The sequence below is a fragment of the Excalfactoria chinensis genome, chromosome 4, assembly GCF_039878825.1.
Source record: "Excalfactoria chinensis isolate bCotChi1 chromosome 4, bCotChi1.hap2, whole genome shotgun sequence".
NCBI lineage: Eukaryota > Metazoa > Chordata > Aves > Galliformes > Phasianidae > Excalfactoria > Excalfactoria chinensis.
In genome coordinates, this window is record NC_092828.1 from 75,306,692 (window position 1) to 75,324,882 (window position 18,191).

The 18,191-nt window shown below is 53.0% G+C and overlaps 2 protein-coding genes across 3 annotated transcripts; both read left to right on the forward strand.

Annotated features, from left to right (window-relative positions):
* Positions 1–134: 134 nt before the first annotated feature.
* On the forward strand, positions 135–8,988 carry LOC140251155 (mitochondrial fission factor homolog B-like). 2 transcript variants are annotated; one of them, XM_072334543.1, is made up of 7 exons: positions 135–375; positions 1,833–2,110; positions 2,675–2,832; positions 3,086–3,198; positions 3,798–3,959; positions 6,189–6,255; positions 6,404–8,988. In XM_072334543.1, the coding sequence occupies exons 2-7, from the start codon at positions 1,915–1,917 to the stop codon at positions 6,533–6,535; spliced, it is 828 nt and encodes a 275-aa protein (XP_072190644.1). In that variant the 5' UTR covers positions 135–375; positions 1,833–1,914; the 3' UTR covers positions 6,536–8,988. The 2 variants fall into 2 exon arrangements, with proteins under 2 accessions (XP_072190644.1, XP_072190645.1); XM_072334544.1 differs by lacking the exon at positions 3,798–3,959.
* A 1,753-nt stretch (positions 8,989–10,741) lies between these two features.
* On the forward strand, positions 10,742–16,147 carry CNGA2 (cyclic nucleotide gated channel subunit alpha 2). Its single transcript, XM_072334542.1, has 6 exons — positions 10,742–10,970; positions 11,132–11,239; positions 11,436–11,606; positions 13,674–13,781; positions 13,966–14,072; positions 14,727–16,147. Exons 1-6 carry the CDS (start codon positions 10,870–10,872, stop codon positions 16,145–16,147), a joined length of 2,016 nt encoding a protein of 671 aa, XP_072190643.1. The 5' UTR covers positions 10,742–10,869.
* The last annotated feature ends 2,044 nt before the right edge of the window (positions 16,148–18,191 follow it).

The window sequence follows — 18,191 nt, forward strand, 5'->3', positions numbered from 1 at the left end:
GCGTGCCTAAACCTCTTAGATAATCCCCTTTAAATAGCAAGACTAGGGCAGCGCGAGATTTATTTTAAGCCCTTTCAGAACTGGATTTTATGGTGAGGCCTTTTGGACTCCGTCCCCATTCAGAAGCTTTTAAAGCCGTCATTCATCCCAAACGGATAGCTCGATCGCTGCACGCCGCACCGAGAGGCGGCAATGCTCAGCTCCGGCTCGGCGATGCGCGGCCGCTGCCGCCAGAAGCACCGGCTGTGCCTTTAAGCCCGGCCTTGTGCCAGGAGGGGAGGGTTCGCCCCGTTGACATCACCTCCCCGCCGGCCGGGCAGGAAGAGCGGCTGCTTACAGGTTGAGAAGTTGCTTTAAACTGCGAGAAAAAAAGAAGTAAGTGCCCACCGCCACCCTGCTCCGCCCTCCCACCAGCGGGGAGCGGGCACTGCGCTGGGGAAAAGCCCGGCTGGGGGGGTGGCGTAACGAGGACCCCGCAGCGCCGCTTTGGGGGAGCAGATCTGCGAGTGTGAACCCCAAGCGGGGGTGTCAACCCGTTCGTGGCGGAGGGATACCCATGTCCCACCGCAGGGCAGGACGGGGGTGTCCCCTCTGCTTCCCTCCTCCCCAGCCACGTATCCGCACTGCCGATGCGAGGAGCAGCGCAACGCTTGCCCGCTCCTCGCTCACCCAGGGAGAAGGGTGAGAAGTCAGCGCAGGGCGTTTGTACCTCTGAAACTCCCGAACAGGAGGAGGATCGCGGTGCACGCCATGGCTGCGGGCCGTGGGGCTGCGTGTCTGATGCAGCGTTCTGCTGCGGGAATGGCACCTTTCTGGGGCAGTCACGGGACTCGGTGTCGGGGCCGAGCCGATTTGCAGGAACGGGGATCTCGTTCCAACACACATGGAAGCAGCAAAGTGCCGCAGCGGATGACGCTGGGCGGGCTTCCGTCCCTTTAATTAAAAGGCTTTTTAATGATGGAGGAGGAGAGAACAGAGTGAAATGATTAGTGTTGGCGGGGAGCCGCCCTGGCATGCCTGGAGTTATAGGGCTGCCGGTGCTGTGAGATGGGATCGGTGCTCTGGGGCTGCATCTCCGGCCGTCTGTGCGGCTCCAGGAGTGCTGCTGCTCCCGGGAGGTGGGATGGGGATGGGGATGGAGATGGAGATGGAGATGGGGATGGCGGTGGGGAGCCCTGGCTGCTGTCAGCTGGGAGTGGTTTGCCGGGTTGGCAATGCAGCGTCAGAGCGCAGGGTGCTAAAAATAGAGCCCGACGCGATCAGAGCATGCAGAGCCCCTGCGCTCCGCTCCTCGCCTCCTCCCCTTCCGAGCTTTGAAGAGGAAAACGTCTCCTTCCCGCAGTGGTTTGGGCTGTGCTGGGGGATTGTGACTAAGAAACAAAGGGGGATTCCTCGGTGTTTCGTGATCAAGGGAGGGCCGAGGGGGCTGTGGGGGAATGGGGTTGGCTGGGCTCTGGGAGAACCCAGAACAGTACATCAGTAATGTCAAAAACAACGAGAGAATCAGAGGGGCTGGGGACCTGTGTCCCTGCCGTGTCCTTGCTGGAAGAGGCTTCCTTTCCCTGTGGGAAGATGGCCAGTGTCTGACACCACTGCCTGAAGCAGTCTATCCTGCTCAGCTCCTTGGTGTGGATCCCTCCAGGATGTGGACATGGATACAGTGTGGCCCTAGGGGATACTATATGAAAGTGTGGGACAGTTTAGTTCTTCCATCCTGCTGGCAGCTGTTCCCACCCCATGCCCTTGCCCCTGCCAGCTGGGCTCCGTGGGACTCAGTGTTCTCCAGCACATCTCCTATGGTTCTGTTTGTTGTTGTTTCTGCCTGTGTGTAGGTGCCTTACAGCACGTGTGCTGTCCGTCTGTGGGTGTCACTTGGCTGCCCGTGCAGTCTGGGGGAAAAAAAACAACCACAAGATGTGGCCACTTTTGGAGCAGAAAGTGAACGTAGTCCGCTGTGACCTGCTCTTCACTGAGGACATCAATCGAAGGATGCAGGTACCCAACAGGCTCACTGTGGCAAACAGCTTCAGCCCTGTGGATGAGGAGCCCATGTCTGAAGGTTTACCTCCTTCCTTTCCAACACACATCCCTGTTAGGATTTCTCTTGCAGGTAATGTACTGGGTTTTTCTGGGGGGTGCCTGAAGTTTGGTGGGGCTCTGTAACGTTGTAGGGAGAACTATTTTCTAAAGCACTCGGTGGTCTGCTTTGCAAGAGAGGAAAGAGTCAGATATTGTAGTCATCTTTCTTCTGAAAGGTAGTGTGGGAAAGTGAAGAGGTGCCTAAGGAGGAAAGGTGGACGAAGGTGACCAGCAGAAGGCAAGAGGGGTCTTTGAGCCAAAAGGTGAGGAGAAAATCTGAAGGCATCTCCTTCCATGTCTTCCAGTTTCCTCTCAGCTTTTGGGGTGCTGAGACGTATGACCCTGCTCTTTGACAAACTGTTCCCAAACCTTGCTTTCCTGGAGTGGTACATCCAGCTGATTTCCAACCCACACCTCTCCAGGCTCTCCAATTGCTCACATCTTCAGAATGTGCCTTTTGATGTACATCCAGTAACAGTGGACACAGGGCTGGCAGCCCCATATAGGAGGATCACTCTTCCCTGCTGCCCTGAGGACGACGAGGCACATTCGGGTTGTTTCATTCTTCCCTCTCTCTTTTCTGTGGAAACAACAGATGCCGATCTGAGACCCATCCTGCTGGACCAGCAGAGGAATGTCCCCTCCACTGAGGTGTGCGTGCCCCTCGACTCCTTGGCTCAGCACTCCTCACTGAGGGAGATCCCTTTTATGCACGTGGCTGGCAGATCAAGTGCCCAGAATCGCAGACGACTGGTACTGTAATGAGAGCGGGTGGGCTTGCATGTGTTGGCAAAGGGAGCACGTTGCTTGTGGTTGGTTTGCTCTGGTTGTCCAGGATCATCTCACTGTGCTGGGGCTTGTGCAATGCCCCCATCACTGAGGGCTTTTCATGGGGCACTCTGCCTAATTTGAGCATGGTGTTGATGATTGGACTGGCTGATCTTAGTGGTCTTTTCCAACCTTAATGATTCGTTGACTCTAATGTGTCTGTGTTTGATGCCAACAGGGCCAACACAGCAGCAGGTCACGGCGGCAGAGCCAGCACAGCAGTGCATCACGGCGGTCCCCAAGTGACAGTGCACAGCTGGTCTTGTCCAACCCAGCCCGACACCATGAGCGGTAAGCATGGACCTGGAGTGGTGCATGGTGGGTTGGGACCAGCATCCATCGGGTCTTTGACGCTTGTGTTGGTGCCCCAAGATGGGGGGGAATCCAAATCAGGGTTTAGCTCTAGTCTTGTATGGAGCTACTTAAGAGGAAAGTGTCCTCTGGTGTCAGTAAGGAGAGGTTTGCTGCCACCTGAGACACATGGGACAGCATGTCCCCACTTGGAGCTTGGTGGCAGTGCTGTGAGTCCTTGCCTGTCTCTTGGGTTTGCAGCCAGGCTGAGCAAAGAGCACACGTGCTTTTTGTGAGCAGTAATGTGGTTGACATCCTCTCCAGTGGAGAAAATCCCAGAGCAGAGCCATCTTCTGCCTAGAAGAAAGCCTGTCCTGGGTTGGCAGAGAGGTGTGATTGTCACACTGTCATTGCTGCCTTTGGAGGATCCAATTGACAGAACCTGGGCTGCTGGTGGAGCTCCTCTCACCTGGTGATGCAGAGGTCTGGGTGTTGATGGCATTGCCCTGTTGTGCTCTGAGCTGCTGGAGGGATACGGGGCCTGTGATTGTGCTGTGCAAGGCCAGACAGTAACCAATGTGGTTCTGTGTGCATCCCAGGCTGGGCACCTGCCCCCCACCTGCTCACAGTGCCCCACTTCCCCTCCTTGTTGGGACGGGCAGGATCTACTCCATGCAGAACATCTTCCAGACCATGTACCTGCTGGGCCAGGTGCTCTTCCACCGTGTCCAGAACTCTCTGCAAGACCCAGTGCCGTCCAGGTGATGCTGGCTTGTCCTAAGCCACCTCCCTGCTGCTCTACACAGACCTAGCTTTGCCTTGCTGAGGTGGGAGCCAGCCTTGAGCTTTCTAACCTCGCAGTCATGACTGCTCCAATCCCTCCTTCTTACTTACACTGCCAGCTCTGGGTGCCTCCTGCTTGGTTTTGTGCCACCCCAAGGGACCTAACACCTCCTGTGACACAGCTGGGTTTCAGCAACTCTTTGGCACTACTCTTTCTGCGTGTCTTGATAGCGTGATGGAGAGAAATGTGAGAAGGGAATCAAAACCCTGCACAGATGGCCCGGTCCTGATCCTGTCACCAAGACACCTCTCCCACATCCCCACAACGTGCATGACCATCTCTTGGTTGCTCTTCAGTAACCTTTTCATAGAACCATTGACTAATGCTGTGTTGGAAGGGGCTAGTAAGGATCCTCTAATCCAAATCCTGGCTCCGTACAGAAGCACCCAAAGATCATAGAATCACAGAATCACCAAGGTTGAACTGTCACAATGCTTCTAATTCTCCTTGAGCAAAACCTCCAGGCAGATGGGGAGGAGGGGGAGCATCCATCATCCATGCCGCCTTGGCACATGGTACCTTCCCTCCCCGGCTGGAGCGGAGTTATTGTGCACATAAACCTCCTCCAGTCTGACATGGAGGAGTTTTAGCCATGATACTGTGGAGGAGGGGACTTAGAGAGTGGGGCGAGTCCTGAGCTCTTCCCAGTTCTTCATCTCCCTTTGGAGCCAAGCAACTTGGAACACCTTTTCTTGGTACTGTGCATCATTTCAGATGCATGCATTCTTTTTGTACCACCCACAACAATAAAGAGGTGACTGAGCTGACTTGTTTATCCTGAAATTTTAATAAAGAAAGCTCTGGCCTCAGAGGGAGACTGGAATATTTCCATGGCAGTGACCTCTTGAAGGGTATGAGTCATCAGAGGTAATTTCTGTTCTCTACTGTAAAGGGTGTTCGCTTGTGTCAGTGGGGAGTTTTTCAAGTAAAAGCTGCAGGAAATGTCCAATTTTATCGGCCTTGTACAGGGTGAAATTGGATATTCTTTCTGTTGTGACTTTTGTATTTACCGCAGCTGCATTGTGTGGATGTGTTACCTCATGAATGTGTTTTCAGGCCGATTGCTTGAATGTCAGGAGTGAGTTCCTCCCTTCCTGAGGTCCCCAGAGGAACTTGTTCAACACCGTTAGCCCATAACATGTCGGTGAGGGCCTGTGGCAGAACATGGACTGGTTTGAGTTGGAAGGCACCCTTGAAGGCCATCAGATCCAACTCCACTGCAGTGAGCAGGGTCACCTACAGCTCCATCAGGTGCTCAGAGCCCAGTCCAACCTGACCTTGAGCATCTCTGGGGATGGAGCACCCACTACGTTGGTGTGTACAGGAGATCTTTGGGTTACAGATGAGCTGATGGAGCGCTACCTTATAATGATGGGAACAACAGATGAACGTGGCAACTCTAATTTCTCAATGTGGATCTACTTTATTTGTGGCTTTGTGCTGTGAGCACTGGAACAAGGTTGTATCTGCAGGAGATGCTCATTTGTAGCCTCTGTCCCTTTGTTTTCAGGGGGAAGGAGTGCATGGTTGGAGTGCTTGTTTATGCTTCTGGTTGCAAATAACATTTGCTGTGAGGGCAAAAGACAGTGCCTTTTGTGGGGCAAGTATTGGAGAGGACCAAATCCTGGTGCCAGCAAACCCAGGCAAAGCTGGCACATGCTCTGATAAATCCCCCCACTGGTATCTGCTTCCTACCCACTGGGTCCTGTCTTGCTGGTTAAATACCATCTCTCCCTTTGGGCACTGGCTGTGGGATCTCTGTTTGCCTGACTTGCTCTAATGATGGTTTATCCAATCCTTAGTGGATTCCTCTGGCTGTAGGAAATGGACTCTGGGTAAATATGTTTTCTCTCTGTTGTGTCTCTAAAGAAACATAAGCATGTGGTTTTCCTGTTGCTTGTTGCAGCATGTGTTGAGTGCTTTGCTGCGATCACTGCGGGCTGCATGGTTGAGGTATAAGCATGATGGGGGTAAGAAGTTGGTAGATGCTGTGTGAGTGCTGTTTCCTCTCTCCCAATGCTGCATGCTGACAGCACAACCTGGGTGTGCACAGTGCTGCATGGCTGGGCTCCCCGCAGCAATGCTATGTGTGTGGGAGGGGAATTGCACCTCCTGAACAGCGTGCATCTCTGTTTTCCTCCCGCAGCTCCCAGGAGGCTGGCGCAGCGCCGGAGGAGGTTGTTGTGGCTGAGGCTGCGGCAATGAAAAAGGAGGTGAGAGAAGGAGGGGAAGGCTGCAGGTGTTTCCTGGGAAAGCCACAGGAGGATGGATGTGGGTGCTCCAGGGCTTGTTGCTAGGGCCTGGTTTGCTGGCATTGCCAGCTAAGCCTGGGTGGTGCTCCTAACACTGCTCTCCTTGCAGCTGGCGAGGATCTCGGAGCGCCTGCATGTGCTGGAGGAGCAGCACAAGGCCTGGAGGAAAGAGGAGCCCCTGGTGTACTCCATGCTGCTCTCTGCCTGCCTCGTCAACACCTGGCTCTGGCTGTGGAGATGACTCTGTGCCTTGGGCTCCCTGACCTACCCTGGGTGAGAGCAGGGAAAGGATCCTTGCTCATATAATGTGGATGGTAAAACTGTGTGTTTCTTCTGAACTTGAGCTGCTTCTTGGTACCCTTTAGGTTCTGAAGTGGAACTGTAAAGCCGGATGTGGTGCACAGCAGCTGGAGATGGATGACAGGGAGCAGTGGGGTGTGACAGGGAGCATGGCCCAGTGTGCACAGTCCCAGGGCTGGACTGTGTTTGGTGCATGGTAGCAATTACACGTAGTGTGCTTGATGGGGTCAGTGGTCATGTGGGAAGCTGCTGTGAAAAGCCCAAGCCTCATATGAAGTTTGTGCATGACACAGTAGGTGTTTGTCCTGCAGAGGTCAATGGGAGAGCTTCTGCCCCTTAGGCTGTGTATTGAAGGAGGCACAAAGCCAAGTGTTAGGTCTCTCTGGACAGTAGGTCCTGTTACAGTCTTAGACTGTGGTTGAGCTGGTCCCCTGTCTGTGTCACAGCTTGAACAGCTTTGTTCCGTCTCCAAAGAACTCTTCAGCCAATTCATAAACCCATAGAATGGCTTGGGTTGGAGGGGAAATTTCAGCCCACCCATCCCCAACCCCTGCCATGGGCTGCCCCACTAGCTCAGGCTGCCCAGTGCCCGATCCCACCTGGCCTTGGGCACCTTTGTGGAATGAGGCACCCACAGCTCTCTGGGCAGCAGTGCCAGTTGCTGTGGTCTCTTCTTCAGCTTCCACCCCAAAAGCTTGTGTGGAGTGTTTGGGTGTTTTTCAACTTCTGTTGGGTTTTCTTTTTTGCCTTGAGCAGCTGTGTGAGGAGTCCTGTGCCAGGGCAGCCCCTGCTTCAGGGGAGGGGTGGACCTGGAGGCTGCCATCCACAGGGGAGCTGGACCAGATGACCTTTAAAGGTCCCTTCCAACTCAAGCAGTTCTGTGATTCTAAGATCTCTACTGTGGCACCACCTCCTTGGCTCCTGTCATGCTGGAGACTCTCGGCAGTGGGTTTTTAAGTGTTCATATCCCAAGTGGCTGTAAGAGCACTGCTGAGCTCTGGGCTTATCCAGGAGCTTGGCTTTTTCCCAGGGTGGTTGTAACACTTTGTAATAACAGTGCAGGCATCAGACAGGCCATGGACAGTTGCCTGTTTGGGCAGCAGTGGGTATCTGTGAGATTGCCAGTGCCAGAGGGCAGGATCACTCCCAGTCTACTGCCAAGTTGTAACTGCAGCGTGGTACAACTGCACAGGTGAGGGGAATCCTTGGCTCAGCTGCCAAAAACCAAGCCCAGTTCTACAGTTCTGCTGTTTCTTTCCTTCCTTGATGTTTAGGAGCAATTGGATTCGCAGTGAATTGAGATTCTCTTAGTGGTTCATCCGATGCATCTGCTGAGGTGGTGCCTGCAGGCCTGGGGCAGGTGTTGGCAACAGGACCTCTCTGTTCTACCTGTAAATGATTGTAGCTGGATCTGCAAATCACCCAGATGTCCCGATGGCTTATTTACAGATGTGGATGCTTAGCTGTTCCCTGCCTGCCACTGCATCAAGCCTCCATGGCTGTAAATCTGGCAGCTGGACATTTACTAATAAATAACTGTCCCACAAGTAATTGCAGGTCTGAACCTGTGGCTGATGTCTGGGTTCAGGACAGCACTGGGATTTACTGCAGGTGAAAGCAGGATGGGGGGCTGTGCTGCAGTGGGGTGTGTGTGAGGGATGGCAGCAGGGCTCCTGGCATGGCTTAGGGATGTGCACAGGCTGGAAATATGTGGAGGTGTGGTGATCAGATGGGATGCCTTCCTGAAGGCTAATTATTGGCAGGTTGTATTGGGTAGAAGGTGACTTTTTGTTCTGGTTTCAGCTGGGACAGAGTTGAATTTTTCCTTCATAGTGGCTGGTGTGGTGCCGTGTTTTGGCTTTGGGAGAAAAACAATACAGATAACACACTGGTGTTTAGCTGTGCTGCAACCACTAAGGACCTTTCAGTCTTCGGCTTCTGGCATTGAGCTGCCAGTGAGGGGCTGGGCGGGCACAGGGAGTCGGAAAGGGATGGAGCCAGGGCAGTTGACCTCAGCTAACAAGCAGGGGGTGTTCCATACCGCGTGGCATCATGCAGAGAGCCTTGACAGCAGTGGGGAGCTGGTGGAACAGCTGCTGTTTGGGACTGGTGGGCATTGGTCAGCGAGTGGTCGGCAATTGCATTGTGCATCGCTTACTTTGTAAATATCTATTATTATCGTTACTGTTTTCCTTTTCTCTTCCTTTTCTGTCTTAGTAAATAGCTTTTACCTCCACCTATGAGTTCTACTTTGTTTCCTTTCCCCCGATTCTCTCCCTCATCCCACTGGGGGGAGGTTGTGAGCAAAGGGCTGCGTGGTGCTGAGCTGCTGCTGGGTCAAACCCCAACCCTGTGCCTAAGGCACAAGTCCTTCATTAAATGTAGAAACACTAAGCCACGAAGTGCGTATTTTAATAAACTCAGTGTGTGCTGGATGTATCTCCTGTGCCATCTCATCCTGGTGTGGGGTGGGTGAGGTTTTCCCCCTTGGCAGCAGGATGCTGCCCTGCTCCTTGGTGCATCTGCAGTGCAGCTGCAGACTTCCTCCTTAGTTGTCCCAGGGCAGGCACACGTGGGAGGGCTGGGGCTCCCCTGGGGAGGCTGCCACAACAACATGCTTAGAAAAAGAGGTGTCTCATGCAATCTGGCGCTGGAGGGAGGTGTGTGGCATGCACCAAAGGGACAGAAGCAGCGAGACTCCTGGAGCAACCACGTTTTTGGAGGTGGCTGCAGGCAGGGAGCAAAAAGAGAGCTGGGAAGGGAGACGAGCTGCTGCCACTGCTTCTGGGCTGTTCCTGCTTCTGTGGCATGGAGATAAGGGAAGGCAGCGTGTCCCTCCAGTGATGCTAACTGAGGCTGCAGAAGTTCCACGTCTCTTCAAGCTCACTGCTGCTGGGATTTTCAGTGAGGTGGGGAATGAGGCTTTGAAGGAAGAAAAGGTAAAGTTTTGGTGCTGAATGGACCCTGGATGCTGGCGTTCTCAGATCACACTTGCACGATCTGCTTGAATCTGTGCCCATGGAAAGGACTGACCCAACTTCAGTCGCTGCATACAGTTGGATGTGAATAGGAAAGAATGAAAGTTAACCCCTTCCTTTTTTTCTCGGGGATGCAAATGTTCTGCCAGCTGCTTGTCAGTGCAAAACAAGGCCGATACCTGTGACAGGCGTAATTCATGATCACCATCAAACTCTGCAGCTCTCTTCTCTGGGATTCCTGAGAAGCAAATGTGGCTTCCTGCTGCCTGAGACCAGGTAACTGGATGGAGGGGAGGGAGGGCCGGTGGGGAAGAAGGGGATGCGTGGGAGGGAGCAGTGTCCCTCCTCCCCTTTCATCCCTGGGTACAAAGCTGCTGTGGCTGACTACTCTGACGCACACTGTGCTGCCTGGGGCACTAACAGAGCCTGGGGGGCCAGGAGTGTGCTGCATATCGCCTGTCCTGGGCACTGTGGGGGCACCTCTGCAGCCACGTGGCTCTGGTGTTTGCTGATGCTTCCATGAGAAGATGCCCCTTGCCAACCTCTGCTGGCTTGCTGGAGGCTTCGAGGAACATCAGGCTTGTAAGTGGGCGGTGTTGGCATCTTGGTGGTTGCTCTGCCGCTGGTGGGAGGTGGCTGGGTTTGTGGGCAGCTCTGTGTGTGTAATGGTGACACGGGCAGGGCTGTGCAGGGCATTGCCCCTGACCATGTAGTTCATCACCAGTGGGATTTGCTGTGGGAGAGCACCGATGAGTTGTCCCCAGGAGCCTGCTTTGCTCACGTGCCTGTGGCTGCAGGGATGTGGTGGGGCTTGCTGGGTGGACTGTCAGCAGCTCACAGTACCTGGACAGAAGAGTGGCTGGTCAAATGCAAGGGTCTTGTACATGCTAAACCCATTTTGTGCTGCTATGTGAACAGCATTTTCCCCCTCAGTGGCCGTGTTTTCCCATTCCTCCCGGGGGCTGTTTTCTCACCCTTGGGCTGTAGGAGAGCTGCAGCTCGTCACTAGGGCACCGTGCTGCAGATGCTGTTGCCCTGGCAATGGCTGAGGAGCCCAGGTGGTGGGGAGAACATCTTTCACGGGCAGATGTAGGGCCTTCTGGGGAGAGTGCAATGCCTTGTAGGGCTCTGCAGTGAGAGCTACATGGAAAGCACGGGGTGGACACAACTGTTAGGCTTTGCCCCTCTTTCCTCTGGTGCTGTACAATAACTCAATGCTCACACTACACACTGCCTCCTGCTCCCTGCACTTCTGCTCTCTGCTCTTCCTAGGTCCCTGGGGCAGCTTGCTGGGAGGATGATGGCCAGGAGTAACGGCCTGCAGCTGCCTGGCCCCTGCCCACCCCAACCAACTAGAGCCAGGACTGATGCGCAGAGCACGGAGCTCAGCATGAGCAGGTTAGGATGGCTTGGGAGAGGGTGGCACTGGTGGGGTATGGCTGAGTCTCAGGGCACAATGGCACACCCCAGCTGCCCGCTTCCCCTGGCTCACCCAGCAGGCTGTGGGCTGGCACTGAGATGCACAGTGAAGCCATGACCCTCCCTTCTCTCCACTGCAGGACCTGCTCAGCCCAGGATGAGACCTTGGAGCTGCGCAGACGGACTCCTGAATATGGGGGGGATCAGCCGGCTGCTCCCCCCTTCCAAGGCAGACAAGCCCTGGCCAGGTAGCAGTTTGGGGCCAGGCTGTGGGGCAGGGTTGGATCCTCTGCATTTCCAGAGCATGGAAGGAAGCTGGAGAACTGTTGCTTAGGCTCTTGTCTGAGCCTTTTGTGTGTGGCTTTGACCCCTTGCTTGTCACAAACCTTTGCTTTCTTCTCCGTATGTGGACAGCTCCTGACTCTGCCTCTCTCCCCTACTTAGGATTGTCAGGCTTGTGCTGGTGCTCCGGGACTGGGCCAGCAAGAGCTTGAAGGAGGAGCAGCAGCAGCCGGACCCCTTCCTTGAGCGCTTCCAGGGCCCTGAGCTGCAGACAGTGCCTGCTGATGCCAGCATCGATCCAGAGGATGAGGAGGCTGAAGAGAAAACCCCAAAGTAGGGCCTTTCCCTGTGACACAGCCTCCCCGGGGCTGAAGATTGGCCATATGGGATGCTGTGATGGAAAAGGGAGAAGAGCAGGAGGGCCACGGGTGGGGGGCTCAGCTCTGCCCAGGGACAGCGGGTGGCAGCAGTGGGAGGGTTCTGCTGTGCTCTGCTGGCATCTGAACTAAGATGGGTCTGCAAAAAGCTGTCCTGGCAGCTGTGCATGCGAGGAGCCAAGGGACGTGGAAGGTCCGTACTCAATGCCACAGCAAGCACAAACCCATGGGCTCCTCCAGCCTCATTCATCATTGCAGGAGGAAGGGAGATGAAGGGAGTGCGTTTGCTGCCCGTCTCCCTTCCTCCGAGGGCAGACACCGTGACGGCAGCTTTCTGAAAAGGCTCATTCAGACCCAGCGCTTTCATCTCCTCAGCTCGCACTGCCGGTGAAAAGCAATAACCTGGCTTTTCTTCTGCTGGCTAATTAAGGGGCAAAGCTCACGGACTAGTCTAGACCCTACCATTGTACATGGTAATTAAAACACCGAGAAACGATCCTTTTCTAAAGGAGGAAAGGATCTGAGCCTTGTATCAGGGCTGTTGCTAGCCGTGGAAAAAAAAATGCTCTGCCCTGCAAGGTGAAAAGGAGCTTGTTAATTACTGGAGGGAGAGGAGCTGATGTATGCTGAGAGGGCTGCTCCATGCCTATGGCACCCTGGGAAAAGCTGCGATCGTATCTGCAGGAGATGGGACAGTAGAGCTCAGTGCCATCACCCTACAACCCGTAAATGCCTGCTGAAGGGATAGGATTAAGGTCCCTGGGCTGGGGGGTGTGTGTGTGCATTTGGTGCTGCCCCACAGACTTTAGAAGGGAGAGTACCACAGCTCTCCTGAGGAGATGGTGGCATTGGTGACTTAAAGCTGAAACTACAAACATGATTAACCTATTGAGGTTATTAGTACTTGTGATACAGGTATTACAGCAGTGCTGCCTGGTTGCAGGTGAGTTGGTGTATCCTACATGCCAGTTATGATACGTCTCAGAGAGCAAGGAGTCCTTAATCAGAAAGTACTTAAGCTGCACATCAGTCCTGTTCTGAGCAAAGCACAACTGTTTTCTTCCCACCTGGAATGTGGGGAGAACCACATAGATGCCCGGGGCTGCACCCAGAGGGAGAGTGAAGGAGCACTGCTGGCCCTGCTCTAAGCTCCGGCCTCACCTGGCACACCACTGGTGGAGGCTTCAAGGCACATGTCTGCTTCTGAAGCTGTCGTAAACAGCGGGGTGAGCACTGAGAATGTCTTGGCAAGTGGGTTGTTTTTCCTGTTGCTGGAGGGAGCTTTGCACGTTCCAAAGCTGGAAGGGAGGTGAGGATACAGGGGGAGGTGTTTTGCCCTAGCAGGTGGCAGCGGCTGAGCCTATCAGTCCAGCTGCAGAGCTCCTGTTCCTTGGCTCCTCCAGTGAGATGTAGCCATGGGAGCACATGCATCTTATCTCAGAACCCCAAGATGAGCGGGATCAAATGCTTGGGAGCAGTTCAAAGGCTGGACAGAGGTCTGAGTGGGCCGCAGGCAGGCGGTGTGGGATGGCAGCCCTGTGATGCCGGCCACTGCTCTGGGGCTTGGGCAGCCCCGTGGTGCTCCTACTGATGTGCAGCTAGCTCTCCTTCCTGCTCTAATTAATCTTCTTCTCTCAGATCTATCTGGCTCCAATCCATGCCTCATTTAGGAGAGGCAAGGTCATCTAACAGAAGTTTTCTGGTCACCCTCTTCCGTACATCTGTTTCTGGCTCTGCCTCCGTGGCGCATGGAGGCCACCTGCTCTGCTTTGCCATGCTGTGGTTTCCCTTCTGCTATGCTAATAAGCACTGCTTTGGGGATAAAGGAACTTAATGTGGGACATTTTTACTTATCACTCCTGGGACTGGATTTAGCTTACAGACTGGCAGTCAAGCTGCAGCTGTTTGATCCAGGCTAGTGCAAAGGATGAAGGGGATGACGTGGCTGGTTCCTTTCTACCCTGTTTTCTATGTTTAGCCCGTTATTCACACATTACCAGCTCTCACATCTCTCTGCTTCCAGGAAGAAATGGCAGTCCTTTGTGGTGGACCCTGCAGGGGACTGGTATTACTGCTGGCTGGCTGTCATTGCTGTTCCTGTCCTCTACAACTGGTGCTTGCTTGTGGCCAGGTGAGCTGGGATATTGTAGGGCTCCTGTCTCCTCTAGCCCTCATCTTTACCTCCTTGTTGTGGCTCAGATGAGGCTTGGACAGCTGGTGCTGGTGACTGTGGGGTGGTGGGAACCTAAAGGAAAGAATCGACTTATATTCTGTTGGAAGAGAGATTTGTTGGCCTCACCACCTCATCCTGGCAGGGCTTGCTTCAGTGACCTGCAAAAGACTTACGTTGTCCTCTGGCTGGTGCTAGATTACATCTCGGACTGCATCTACACTGGGGACATAGTGATCCGCCTGCACACAGGTAAGCATCCTGGCTTGTGAGTGCTTTTCTCTAATATCCTAAAAGTGGAGGGACCTAATCGACAGCTCCATTAAGAGGAGGGTTTTGTCTGCCTTGGTTCTCACTAGTATGAAGCACATCTCCAGAGGAATAATCTAATTTAAAGATCTGAGAAATGAGGTAAGTTTCAGAATGAAAGATTAATCATCCTGGCTTCCAATTTCACCTTTGAATAATTGTACAAAATTACCCACATTACTATTAGCATTCGGGCAGAGTTGAATGTCTGTATCTCTGATTTTGCACAAGTTCAGCTAGTGAATTATCTACATGGAAAAATGGTAGTATTTAATGCTCTTATAATGGAGGACGTGGCTGTAGGCCTTCTGTCTGGAACTGCAATAAAGCCTGATCTGGAGAAGGAAAACATTTCTGTTCCTATTTCTTCCTGGAACAGAGTGAATTCCTAAGCATTATCTTTACATGGCTTTTCCTAGATGCTTGATAGCAGAAGCTTGTAAGCCATCTACTTGGCTTACAGGTGGAACCGGTAATGTTTGGAGGACTGTATATATGTACACATACACATGGCATGAGACATTTACCAGAAGTCCTTAAGCCTGCAGGAGAGTTTAACATGAGCCAAAACAATTCTCTCATTCCCTCCTCTGTTAGGTTTCTTGGAACAGGGCCTCCTGGTGAAAGACCTGAAGAAGTTACGGGATAACTACATCTACACCTTGCAGTTCAAGCTGGATGTTCTCTCCATCCTGCCCACAGACCTGGCGTACTTTGCTGTGGGATTGCACCGCCCTGAGCTGCGATTCAACAGGCTGCTGCACTTCTCCCGCATGTTTGAGTTCTTTGACAGGACAGAGACCAGAACCAGCTACCCCAACATCTTCCGCATCAGCAACTTGGTTCTTTATATCCTGGTGATCATCCACTGGAATGCGTGCATTTACTATGCCATCTCCAAGGCCATAGGCTTTGGAGAAGATACCTGGGTCTATCCCAATGTCACAGACCCTGAATATGGGTATCTCACCCGGGAGTATGTCTACTGTCTCTACTGGTCAACGTTGACTTTGACTACCATTGGAGAGACCCCTCCTCCTGTGCGCGATGAAGAATACCTCTTTGTCATCTTTGATTTCCTCATCGGTGTCCTCATCTTTGCCACCATTGTGGGGAACGTAGGGTCCATGATATCCAACATGAATGCCACAAGAGCAGAGTTCCAGGCAAAAATTGATGCCATTAAACACTACATGCAGTTCCGCAAGGTGAGCAAAGACATGGAAACCAAAGTCATCAAGTGGTTTGATTACCTGTGGACCAACAAGAAGGCTGTAGATGAAAGGGAAGTTCTCAAGAGTCTCCCTGATAAGCTAAGGGCAGAGATTGCCATCAACGTTCACCTGGAGACACTGAAGAAGGTGAGGATTTTCCAGGACTGTGAGGCAGGTCTACTGGTGGAGCTGGTGCTGAAGCTTCGCCCTCAGGTGTTCAGCCCAGGGGATTACATTTGCCGGAAAGGAGATATTGGAAAAGAGATGTACATCATCAAGGAAGGGAAGCTGGCTGTGGTGGCAGATGATGGGACAACGCAATACGCTTTGCTCACTGCAGGGGGCTGCTTTGGTGAGATCAGCATCCTGAACATCAAAGGGAGCAAAATGGGCAACAGACGCACAGCCAACATCCGTAGCTTGGGCTACTCTGATCTTTTCTGCCTGTCAAAGGAAGATCTGATGGAAGCGGTCACAGAGTATCCTGATGCCAAAAAGGTCTTGGAGGAGCGAGGCCGGGAGATCCTTACCAAGGAAGGCTTGCTGGATGAGTCAGCTGAAGAAGAAAGCATGGAAGGGAAGAGTGTGGAAGAAAAGCTGGACAGACTGACCTTGAACCTGGACACACTTCACACACGCCTTGGCCGGCTCCTGACAGAGTACAATGATGCCCAGATGAAGCTCAAGCAGCGCATCACTGTTCTGGAGTCCCAGATAAAGCAGCAGGATCTGGAGGACTTCTTCTCAGATAGCTCAGACAGTCTGTCTGAGGTTGAGGGTGAAGCTAAACCTACTGGGTTGTAATGAGAGTGCAGATCTCAGCTAGATGATGTCTCGCTTTGTGCTGAGGCAGTTTCCACTTTCCATGGCAGCACCTTTGACTGCCTTGGCAGGACTTCTCTCATGTTCTTAGCACTGCCACTGAGTGGCAACTCCTGAGATGGCTCCAAATGAGGCAACTGTCCTAGCTCCTCCTCAGTCTTGTCTTATTTCTTGTGAAACCTCCAACCTGGGTCAATAAAAAGAGGAAGATGGCTTATGCCACTACTGATGTTTCCTTCCAGCCTCAGGAAAAGGTCTCTGTCAATCACACTTCTCCTTGTTGCCTTAGTAGAAGGTGGGATATAGAACTTGATGGAGGGGTACCTGGATTCAAGTGAGAAAGTCCACCTTGTGCCTCTCATGTCTGCAGACAGGGAAGCTCCTCTGGGTAACTGTCACCCCATAGGTCATCTCTGCCTCTTACTCCGAGGCTGAGCATCCATCTGGAAGAGCAGGCAGCTGCCCACGGCTCTGATTTTTCTGCTGTATTCAGTACTCAGCCATCACGCTGCCCCAAAACAGACACTTGGTTACTCCGAGCACCTCTCTTACCAGGAAACAGCATTCCCTCCTGCTCTCCTGCTGCAGGGGTGGAGGGATTTCCATTTGGACTATAGAGGACTCAGATAATGAGTGCAGTGTGAATGTGAAGACCGCTCCTTGTTGAATGACAGTTCCACTGTGAGAGGAACGAAGATTGCAGCTGCCTCTCATCTATCTAATGATGATGGCTGGATGTGCCAGGAGGGGTATGACTGAAATGACATATTTTTAAGCAGTGATAGGACCCAACTGTGCCCATATTTGTTTTACTGTGGGTAGCTCAGAAAGAGCGTAGAACACATTTATTTTCTTAGGCAGGAGGTTTTCGTGTAGTCGGTGGGAGTTTTGGGCCAGTTGCTGTCTGGAGGAGAAATGGATGGTAGTCATGGGGATGAATGTGCAAGGTCAAAAACCTTACACCATCATGGCCACCGGCAAAGCCCTGTGGGTCCATGGTGCAAGCAGGTGAGAGTGGCCATGCAATCCCTGCAAGCTCAGCACTATCACTAGAGGTTTCTTAAGAGGAGAAAGCTTCTTAGAGAAGGGAATTCTTGGGAAATTCACGTGCTGGGTCAAATTCAACTCATACTTTGGCTAAAATAGTGGGATGACAGATGAGGGCATGTCAAAGCAGAAAGGTTCATGGTGGGAAATGGAGAGCATTTGCTTTGTCCTTGCTTTTCTTTCCAAAATGAGCCCGACTTCCTTTATTTTGGATGATACTCTGAAATGAAGTGGCCCTGCTTTCTGGGATTTCTGGTAGGGGGAAGATGAAATTACTGAGCACGGAGCAAGATAATGTGGTGTTGTTGTTGCTTCAATGAAATCTGGGGGGGCTTTCTGTCAGACTTAAGCTGATTGTGGTTGGAGATGAACGGTCTTCTGCTCTGATATCCCCTTTCGCCACCAAATCCTCGGCTCCCAGCTTCTCCCTCCGCCCGGACTGAGGCAGTGGGGCACCCCGGGAGCGGGGAGACGGGAGGGAGGCTGCGGCTGCTGCTATGGTGCCGGGAGAGGGAGCTGTGAGCCGCGGAACCGCCGCACGGCCCCGTACCGACTAGCAGCGTGTCGGGCTTGTTTTTCACTGCGCTGGAGCAAGGTTTGCAGGGCGATGAGATGCGGGAAGCCAGGTGCGGTGCCTCCGGTCCTGCCCGTCCCCGGAGCGGGGCAGCTCCTGTCTCCGGCTGGGGGAGACGCTCACAGCTCAGGGGATATCCTCGCTTCTTGCTGGGGAAAAAGAGAAAAGAAAATCTTCCCTTCACCCCCCCCCTCAGTTTTAATCCAAGATAACAATCCACTCGGGAAACTTTAAGCCGTCAGACAAATTACCCCGGAGGATGGCTTTGCGAATGCAGAGCAGATCCCGCTTGTTTTCTCGAGGCAGCAAGCCAGGAAATCACAGATTGATGAACCGCCTGATGGGCCTGCTAATGAAATTAGCAGTAGCTCCGTGATTTTTCCAGCGAGCCGACAGGCAGATGCT

Coding starts and splice junctions, on each gene's coding strand:
- LOC140251155 (XM_072334543.1), top strand. CDS start 1,915: ATGTGGCCACTTTTGGAGCAGAAAGTGAACGTAGTCCGCTGTGACCTG. Junction 2,833..3,085: donor CCCAGAATCGCAGACGACTG/GTACTGTAATGA, acceptor TGATGCCAACAG/GGCCAACACAGCAGCAGGTC. Junction 6,256..6,403: donor CTGCGGCAATGAAAAAGGAG/GTGAGAGAAGGA, acceptor CTCTCCTTGCAG/CTGGCGAGGATCTCGGAGCG.
- CNGA2 (XM_072334542.1), top strand. CDS start 10,870: ATGATGGCCAGGAGTAACGGCCTGCAGCTGCCTGGCCCCTGCCCACCC. Junction 11,607..13,673: donor GCTGAAGAGAAAACCCCAAA/GTAGGGCCTTTC, acceptor CTCTGCTTCCAG/GAAGAAATGGCAGTCCTTTG. Junction 14,073..14,726: donor AGTGATCCGCCTGCACACAG/GTAAGCATCCTG, acceptor CTCCTCTGTTAG/GTTTCTTGGAACAGGGCCTC.